The following is a 9,973-nucleotide window of genomic DNA, read 5'->3' on the forward strand; positions in this document are numbered from 1 at the left end:
CACTGTAAGTCATGGAATATTTGCATATGCTTCTCCTTGATTTTGTTTTTGTTTTTTTAAATTTGGGGTAACATGCAATAATTTGTACACTCGGGCCCATGTAGCAAGGTAATTGGATTAAAAATTAACATTCATGAAAGAATGAGAAATCATTTCCCTTGTTCCCATTTGGTTTTGTGGGTTTAGATCCAGACCTTCCTTTTGCCCAAGGAAAGCAGTGAATGCCGTGATGGAGAGCATTCAAAGGTATGCGAGTGGGAGGAGTTGGAACTTTTCTGGAGATGGGACACATGAGGTTGCCTCCTCAAGCAAATAGGGACATGGCCCCATTCCTACACAGTCCTGGAGCATGAAGGTATGGTCCCATGCCATGCAGACCTGAGGCTCAAGTAGTTCACCAAGGCCTGGGACTGAGCCCTGAGTGCTACCACCCCCGTTGAGCTGCAGACAACATCCAGGTGACTGAGTGGGGTGATGGAAAGCATCATGTCACCACCCACAAGTAGATCATGTGGACTCAGACCAGGAGTTATCCTAACACCATACATCAATGCTGATGCCCATATGTTTTCTGTGTCTCCGTATGCCCCAAAACAATCTGAGGAAGGAAAGCAGTTTTGCTCCTTAAGGCCAGTGGGGACTTCAGGTAAGTGGGGGCTCAGAGTCAGAGTTGGTTTGATTTATAAAAATACAGACACGTGATCTTTTGGAACCAAAGCAATGGAAACTCGTAAACACATTCATGACTTATTTCACTTACATCATCTTTGTTCAGCTCAAGGGGAGATAGTTAGTATGAGCTTCAGGCCCAGGTAGATGGAGTTGGGTTCAGCCTCTGCCATTTGCTTAATGTAATAATACTCAAAACATTTAATATCCTTAAGCTTCAGTGTCCTCATATGAAAAATGGGGGAATTAATACTGGTCCCATGAGATTTTGTAAAGATTAGATCATATTTAATAAACTGTGTTAGAAGTGTGGGTCAAGGTGCTTAGTACACAATATATGCTCAGTAAATAGCCTCTGCTTGTAATAACAGTTATGATAGTAATTTTGGTAGTTGAAGGGATAGTAATAATTGTCACAGAAACAAGGATTTTATCCCCATTTCACAGATGAAGAAATAGGCTCAGGGAAAATAAACATCCCCAAGAGTTACAAGGAATTTTGCCCACCACAAGACACAGTCTAAAACCTGGACACAGTTAATTTTAATGAAATGTCTGATTGAATGGATTAGTGAAAGGAGAAAACAGGACCAGTGGCATGGAGAGTAGTCTGAACACTCACAGAGGTCTAAAGTTGTGTGCAGATGTGACTGACCATCAGCAGAGAGTTACGTTGGGAAGTGTCTGGAGTCGGGGGCTCTTCCATAAAGGGCTAAGCTGGCTGCTTGTAGGTCGGGGGCCGTGCTGATATCCCAAAACTCAAAGGAGTAAGTCATATACTAGGGTTGGGTGGGCCACCACCATCCTGGGCACCCTCTGGCCTTCTGACCTCATGACGAGCCCAACCGGGCATGTCCCAGAGACCTTGAGTGCCAGATAATCTTGAATATGCCCCTAGCTCCACACATTTGGAATTTTCCAAAAGTCTATCTATCTCTATAATTATGCTTGGCCAAGATTGCTAAGTCTTGATGGCACTGGGCAGGCAGTGGCTGCAGAGGGAGAATGGAAGGGGCCAGGAGTTAGGCACTCCCTGTGTGATTTTGGAGGGTCATTCTATCCTGGAACCTTACTGTAGCCATCTGCAAATGAAGGAACTAGAAAAGGTGAGGGAGATCTCATGTCATGCCAAAGGCCAAGGTTAGGAGTGTCTGCCTTGAGTGCAGTGCTGAGAGGGGATCAAAGCGGAGTGTCAAGGTTGACCAGTGATTATGAGGGAAGAGTCAGGGCCCATATGAGGAATGAAGTGCCTAAGGATACCTAAGTGCCTAAGGAAAAGTGCCTAAGGATACCTCCAGCTCTAACAGCCACAGATAAATTGTGTGGAAGAGGGGTTACAGCATCTCATAGACCAAGTGGATCCTCAGGATTGAGGTTGAAGGCAAGCCAGGATGCTTTCTGTCCTGTGACTGCAGGGCTGTGGCCTAAGTGCCTCTCAAAACTCACAGATGGCCAGCCGGTACTGCAGGCAGTTCCTGTCATTCCACTGCCCATCTGTGTACATCTCCACACATTTCTCTCTGCCCCAGCCCTTGGGCTCCCCTGGGTACCACTTGGTATAGTTCACAGGGGCCCCATCCAGGTAGTGGAATTCTCCAGGGTTGGAGCCCTCAGCCAGGCCCAGGTAGGCATAAGTGTTGTATTTCTTCACGATGCTTGCAATGGCCTCATTTTCCTCTGGACTCCTCGGGACAGCGATGTGACCGCCTGCTCTGGCACATAACTCTCTAATGGCATCAAAATTGACCGACTGCCCATTGGTGGAGAAGACCTTCTCTCCCACAGTCAGCATGGACCCCTGTAAAGTGAGGACTAAGAGCAGAGGGGTCCAAGTCAGGCCACTGACCTCTTCATCCCTAGGTCCCTCTCCCTTGTTTGAGTTCTCTGCCATCAGGCTCTCTCCAATCTCATCTCTGCCCTCCCCCCACCACCCCCGTCTCCTCTCCCTCTTCCAATCCTAGCTTTCTAAATTCCCTCCATGCTTTGATCCATCCGTTCATTCATTCATCCACTTAACAATTACTTATTGCCATAAATGGTGCCATTTCCTAGAATTCAATAGAAAGCAAGATTGGCAGAGAACTTGCTTTTCTAGGACATCAGGAGCTAAACATGCCTGTTTTATCCCCTCTTAGAGACAGAAGACATCAGGAAAGAAAGCATCTTTCCCTTTTCCAAGACCTGCACGTCCACACTTGATTGTTAGGTTCTTGAGTTCTGGAGGCAGGTGCTGAGGTGGAGGGGAACTTGTGGAAGACTCCCACCCTGTGAGGCCCTGAGGGGCTCCCCTTACCTCCCATTGACTGCAGGATTTGATGTTTCAAGTCCTGGAGTGTGGTTTGGAGCTCCTCATCTTGATAAGCCGGAAACCCTGTGGCAAGACCCCACCCGGGATGAGGAGCAGGCGAACAGAGTACCCCACTTGCTGCCAAGCGGGTGTTCTGCCAGCTGCAAGCCTTTATTGTCCATACCCACTTCCCAAGCCCCAAGTTATAAGGGCCCATGAGGCTGGAGTGTGTTTCCACACTCCCTGTATACCCATCCTTTAATGCAGCCTTGTACCTGCTAAGCCCCTTGCATCTCCTCTTTCCTGCCATGTCCTTCGAATGGCTCTGTCTGCCCACCTCCGTGGGGTTTTCCTGCTTCCCAGCGGGACTCCTTCCCAACCCCTCCACCAAGGCACACATGGCTGTCTCTGCTCTTTCCTGATGGACTTTGATTACTGCTCAGAGTTTCAGAGCTCCCTGCTGCGTGTGGGATCCCAATCACACCATCTGCCTGGATGCCTGGTCCGTATTACACCTCTCAGAATGCTCCCAGTGCCTCAGCCCCAGGAAGGGCCTCCCCTGTCCCCAGTGCTGTCCTTCTTCTCACACTTGACATAGCGTCGTTCCTTCGGTAGTCATAATACATGGGATGCTTCCTGCACCTGTCTGTCCTGGAACCATGGCCACACTATCCAGGTACCTGTTTCTCTCCTCAACCTCACATTCTCTTATGTTGGTTGAGCCATATGCGTTAGGGATTTGCATGGTGTGTCTGATTCCCTCATCTCCGAGTAACTGACTGCATGGGTGCTGTGCCCATATTAACACTGCCCATCTGCCTTGCCTGCTCACCTGGAGGGCCCCTCTCACCAGGTTCCCCCTTGTCTCCACGCTCTCCAGTGACACCAGGTGCTCCTGTCAACCCATCACGCCCAGGGAGGCCTGGCATTCCACCGGGGGGTCCCATGGGACCTGCAGAGAGAAGGGGACATGGATAAGAGAAACCTATCACCCACAGCAGGATTGAGTCTGAGGTGACTAGACCTCCATTATCACCAGGGCTGACTCATCTGTGCTCTGTGGGTGCATCAAGGATAGACTTTCCAGGATGCTCCAGCCTACGGGCCTTAGGGAGTTCCCACCATGTCCTACTCAGCTGGCTCTTGGACCCAGCCGAGAGTCCTGGACAGATGGGCCTCCTGAAAAGGGGTCTCCTTCCTTAGCTGAGGGTAGGGTCTCCAGCACAGTACCTGGAGGTCCAGGGTCTCCTTTGATGCCATCTCTCCCATCTCTGCCTGGCAGGCCATGGGATCCAGGAGTGCCAGGGATACCAGGGCTTCCAATACAAACGTCCTTCACATCGCACACAGTGCCAGAAGCTGCCATCAAGATGAGGGTGAGGGCCAGAGTGTATAGCAGCATGGCTGTAGCTCCAGTTGCCTCTCCTGCAGAAGGGACGGCCATTAGCCCATTGTGGTATTTATGGATGTCGGACCCCCAGGGCCTTTGTTGGGACTCAGGAACAGAGCAGTCTGAGAGCCAGGGAAAGTCCAGACAAGGGCCCTGGGAAGACCCAAACTATCTGTGAAAATCCCCAGCATCATCTGTATCTCACATAGTCTCATGCCCCATCTCTCTTGCTTAAGATGGTGTGGTCCCTGGGGAGCATCCAAGGACCTGGGTTCCAGCGGAGTCTCTTCTCTGTTAGGGCCTCACTGTGTGACCCTGGGGAACTCTCTGCACCTCTCTGACTTTAGCTGAGTCTTCTGTGCTCCAAAGACAATCCCGACCTACCTTTCCCAGACAGTTAGCAAGGGAGAGGTCACTCATTCATTGATTCAATTTGTCACTCAAACTCTCTTATCCTCTTCCCCCTTTTCGGGTTCTAAAGGATTATGGACTTGAGATTGAAAAGGATGGAACAGGGTTCACAGCCTGCCCCCACTTCAAGGTGGTCAGTGACAGGAAGTTTCCTCCCCTTCTTCTTGGAGGGCTGTCTTTCACTAACCCTGCAGGTCCTGCTGAGGCCCTGGTGGGAATAGACCTCACTGATGAACACAGCAAAGTACAAGGATATTGGCAAGTCCTACCTCCTGCACCCATATTTACAATGCTGTGGAACACCTCCCAGTGGGGCATGAGGAGGCTCTCTTCTCCCTAGTCCAGGCTTTATCTAGGCCTGTGGCTCTAAATAAGCCCAGGGGATGAGGCTAAACTCACCCTCGCACAAAGCCTCCAGGCTACAGGGTCTCCAGGCTACACGGTCTCAGCCTCCAAGTCAGAGTGGAGAGTTGGACAGCAGCATTTATAGGGATGCTGGCTGCCAGGCTCCCTCCCCACACCTGGGAGGCCCTGGCTCCTGTTGCAAGGGCCTCTACTGTAGGGAGGGCCCGGCAGGAAACAGCCATCTTGTTTACACAACACATTTCCCCTCAGAGCACTCTGGCTGAAGCAGCACTTAGGACCCTTGAGGGGAGCACAAAACCTGCTAAAGAGAAACTCTAGGTCTGTAAGAGGGGAAATCTCCCACTGCCTGAGGTCATCCACTCTCCTCTCAGCAAACTTCCTTAGCATGGAAGACGCAAGCCCTTACATGGGGCACTGATGGAGATCCGTTCAGTTCCTGGTTTGGTTTTGGACAGTGCAGAGGCTGTGGCTCAAGTTGAGAATGGTCAGGTTGAGCCAGAGCAAACTGTCTGTGCTGGGACCTGGCTCACCACTGAACGCCCCAGATTCCTCAGTACCTGTCTCTGGAGCCTGCAGCTGAGTTGGTGGGCACATGGGCGGGGTGACTGGCAAATACGTTTGCACAGTCCACTTCCCACTGCCCTGGCAGTTTCAGCTGAGGTGAGGCAGGGCGGCACCTGGAAGCCCACAGGTGGCAACTTCTGTCTTTGACCATGGGTGATGTCTGGCAACCTGCAATGGTGATATTCTAAATGATTCAATGATATATGAAGCCCTAATTGATAAGGTGCTCCATTCAAGCCTTTAGGTTAGGAGGGAATCTCTAACTGTGGAGGTGGTAGCAAAGAGGAACCAAGATAAGAAAACATCCCCATGCTTACTTGGATTGGCTTGAAAAATCTTGAGACCCTCAGGGAGTGTGAAGATTTTCTAGGAAGTAGGAGCCCCACTAATGGACCCCATGCTGAGGGGCAGGAAGCCAGGCAGTGCCAATTTGGAGCACTGTGTCCTTCAGCTGCCCTGGTGCTGCCTGCTGCACTTTGAGGTGGGCTCTGGGTCAGGTGTGGGATGGGGGAGCCAGGGTCAGTGCAGGGCAGGGACAGGTGGGGAAGCATCTTCACCAACTAAGCTGCAGGGAGGGAGGGCTGTTTTGCAGGTAAGGAGCAGAATCAGAGGCCAGCAGCGATGCCCAGGGGCTTGTGGTTGATGGGGGGGCGTGGCTTTAGGGGGCAGACACACCTGAGTTTCAATCTGGATCTGCCACTTATGACCCATGTGGCCTCAGTCTGGTAATACAACTTTTTTTTTTTTTTGAGTCGGAGTCTCACTCTGTCACCCAGGCTGGAATGTAGTGGCATGCTCATGGCCACCGCAGCCTCGGCCTGCTGGGCTCGGGCGATCCTTCTGCCTTAGCCTTCCAAGTAGCTGAAACTACAGGCACACGCTACCATGCCTGGCTTATTTTTTTATTTTATTGTTGAGATGAGGTCTCACCAAGTTGCCCAGGCAGGTCTCCAACCCCTGAGCTTAGGCAATCCTCTTGCCTCAGCCTCCCAAAGTGCTGGGATTACAGGCTTGAGCCACCATGTTTGGCGCAATACAACATTTTCAGCCTCCGTTTTCTTTTGGTTATTTTGAAACTATACCATACTTACAGAAAAGTTGCAGATAAAGTGCAAATATCCTTTTCCTTGACCCTAGGTTCCCAACATAATGCTCCATCATTTCCATACTTTAATGTGTATTTCATTCAAAGATGCTTTCCCATAAAACCACAATATAATTATCCAAATTAAGAAATTAACACTGATACAATAACTCCAAATAGCCTTCAGGCCCTATGCAAAATTCACCAAATTTCCCAATAATGTTCTTTATGGCAAAAGGATTCAGTTCAGAACCATGTGCCTTATCTTAGCTGTCATATCTCTTTTGTCTCCTTAAATCAGAAACAGTGCCTCAGTCTTTCTTTAACTTTCATGACCTTAACACTTTTTGAAGATTGCAGGCTAGTTATAGTATATAATGTCTCTAATTTAGTTTTTCCTGATGTAATGCCTCATGAATAAATTCAGGTTCTGCTACTTTGGCAGAAACATCATAAAAAAGATGCTGTGTTCTCATCATATTCTCTCATGTGTCACCTCTGATATTAATTTTTATAATACTGATGATGTTCACTTTGATCATTTAATTAAGGTGGTGTGTACCATGCTTCCCCACCATAAACTTTTTCTTTTTTTAAAATTAATAATTATTTTGGGAGGAAGTACTTTGGAACGACTGCAAAGATCCCATTCTTCGTCAAACTTCATTTTCTCCCTCGTTATTTATTTCAATGGACTCATGCCTGAGACATACCAAAGTCCACTCGGGCTGTAGGCAAGAGGGGGGTGCATTATCTGTAGATAATTTTAAACCACCTAGTTTATTAGCATATTGTATCAACAAGTATAAAGACTGTGGTTCATTCCTCCTCCTACATAGTTGCTTGTTTCTCTTAGTTCTGACAATTGCTGCAGACACTGCTGTGTTCCGAAGTCCCTGCCACCACTCCACTGCCTCCACACCTCCATACGCTGCTCAGGCTCTAACACCCCCGACTAGGCAACTTTCCTCCTCAGGTCCCCTCCTCAGTGTCTTACACCCCACGCTGAGCCACCTCCCTATGTGGGGACATCCTCTTCACACTGCCCAACCAAGTCACCTCAGAGTACGCGATCTCACTCGGCTTGTAGTCCTATGCCCTACGGAAGGACACCTTCCCGACTCAATGTGACTGAAACCAGAAAGAAGATATTGTCCCATCCACAAAGGACACCTTCCCGACTCAATGTGACTGAAACCAGAAAGAAGATATTGTCCCATCCACGTGTGGGTAACATAAAACTAAAGAAGTGCAAAGTGCGAGGTCCCTGAGGACAGGGCTGGGACTTCTATGCAGATCTGAGGCCTTTGTCTTAGCTGCTCAGGGACGCTTTACCCTTCCCCTTGTCATTCAGCTGCTTTGGGTTCTAGCATTCTAGCAGGATAAAGCCTGTATGTGCTGTCTGGAGCTTTTATGGTTTGTCGATTTGTTTGTTTTGTAATCATTGTAGCACTCTATGAGGTGTACAGAAAGTAAATCTTCATTTGATACTCAGTCAACTGAGGCTGAGAGGGGTTGTATAGATTGTCCAATTTACCCAGATGTTTTCTATTCCCGCTTAATATTTTGCAAAAATATTCCCAAAGGCAGAGGGATGTGCTTACTATACTTCTACCTAAAGGCACAGGCATGCACAAATTAATTGACTAAATACAGACATATTTCTAGAATGTGCTCTCTATTGCCTGAATCCTGAGTGGACGGTTCCCTCTAGTGGCCTTTGGTATGCCTCAGACATGAGTCTGTGTTGATATAAATAAACAAATTGAGGGTTATAAACCGGGGGTGCCAAAAAAACGTATACACATTTTAAGAGATGTTGTCTATGTATTACTTTCAGTTTGCCATAATCAGAAGTGTCTGGATGCTGAGCACCTCTTGTAATTGCAGAAGTCAAGTGTGACTTATATTCATCTTTTGTTATCAATATATATTGAGAATGATAATTTTAATACAGTTTTTTTTCTTTCTCTTTTTCTCTTTTAAATTTTTTATTTTAAAGATGTGGGTACAATTCAGGGTTAGGTATACAAATGTTCATTATGCAGATACCCTTGTTGACAAGGTGTGCTCCCCCCCAGCAGATTCCCACTACCGCCTTCCTCCCCCAACCCCCTAGCAGTTTCCTGCTACTACCAATCCTTTTCTCATAGTATTATGATAATTGTTCAAGGTCCGCTTATGAGTGACAACATGTGATACTTGGTTCTTTGTTTCTGTGATACATCACTCAGTACTATAGACTCTAAGTCCACCCAGGTTGCTGTGAAGTTCATGATTTTGTCCTTCTTTATGGCTAGGTAATAATCCATCATGTATATGTATCACATTTATTTTATCCAGTCCTCTTTTGATGGGCAGCATGGTTGGTTCCGTGTTCTTGCTATTGTGAACAAAGCTGCAGTAAATATTTGTGTGCAGGTATCTTTTCATAGAGTAATTTGGGTTCCTCCGGCTATATTCCCAGTAAGGGGATTGCAGGGTTGTATGGAAGGTCGATTTTTAGAACTTTTAGGAATCACCATACTGTTTTTCACAGAGGTTGTACTAGTTTACACTCCCACCAACAGTGTAGAAGTATTCCCTTTTCACCACATCCTCTCCAGCATCTATTGGTTTTTGAGTTATTGATGATGGCCGTCCTGACTGGAGTTAGGTGGTATCTCAGTGTCATTTTAATTTGCATTTCTTTGATGACTAGTGAGGCTGAGCATTTTTTCATGTATCTGTTGGCTGCTCGTTTGTCTTTTTTTGAGAAGTGTCTATTCATATATTTTGCCCACTTTGTAATGGGGCTATTTGTTTCTTTCTTTTCAGCATGTTTGAGTTTCTTGTAGATCCTAGATGTTGGGTCTTTGTCAGACATACAGTTGGCAAATGTTTTTTCCCAGTCTGTGGGCTGTCTCCCTGCTCTCTTGATGGTTTTTCTGGCTTTGCAGAAGCTTGTCAGTTTGATGAGGTCCCACTTGTCTATCTTATCTCTTATGGTGTGGGCACTTGGGGTTTTGATCAGGAATCGATTGCCAGTTCCAATTTCCATAAGGGTGGCTCCTGCATTTTCTAAGGTTCTTATAGTTTAAGATTTTAAGTTTAGGTCTTTGATACATTTAGAGTTGATTTTTGTGTATGATGATAGGTAGGGGTCTTGTTTTAATCTTCTGCATGTGGTCAACCAGTTTTCCCAGCACCAGGGTTTTCTTTC

At 47.4% G+C, this 9,973-nt stretch overlaps 1 protein-coding gene across 4 annotated transcripts; it reads right to left on the reverse strand.

The window, feature by feature from the left end:
* Window positions 1-2,086: 2,086 nt before the first annotated feature.
* Window positions 2,087-4,381, reverse strand: LOC103258913 (pulmonary surfactant-associated protein A). Of its 4 annotated transcripts, none has more exons than XM_008056588.1 (4): window positions 4,187-4,381; window positions 3,789-3,908; window positions 2,963-3,040; window positions 2,087-2,481 (listed from the first exon to the last, which is right to left on the reverse strand). In XM_008056588.1, exons 1-4 carry the CDS (start codon window positions 4,356-4,358, stop codon window positions 2,105-2,107), a joined length of 747 nt encoding a protein of 248 aa, XP_008054779.1. In that variant the 5' UTR covers window positions 4,359-4,381; the 3' UTR covers window positions 2,087-2,104. The 4 variants fall into 4 exon arrangements, with proteins under 4 accessions (XP_008054779.1, XP_008054780.1, XP_008054782.1 ...); XM_008056589.1 differs by having other exon boundaries at window positions 3,789-3,878; window positions 4,232-4,375; XM_008056591.1 differs by having other exon boundaries at window positions 2,090-2,481; window positions 3,789-3,845; window positions 4,244-4,379.
* Window positions 4,382-9,973: the final 5,592 nt, after the last annotated feature.

Source organism: Carlito syrichta, unplaced genomic scaffold, assembly GCF_000164805.1.
Source record: "Carlito syrichta isolate Samal-C Ts95f unplaced genomic scaffold, Tarsius_syrichta-2.0.1 Scaffold302406, whole genome shotgun sequence".
Taxonomy (NCBI): domain Eukaryota; kingdom Metazoa; phylum Chordata; class Mammalia; order Primates; family Tarsiidae; genus Carlito; species Carlito syrichta.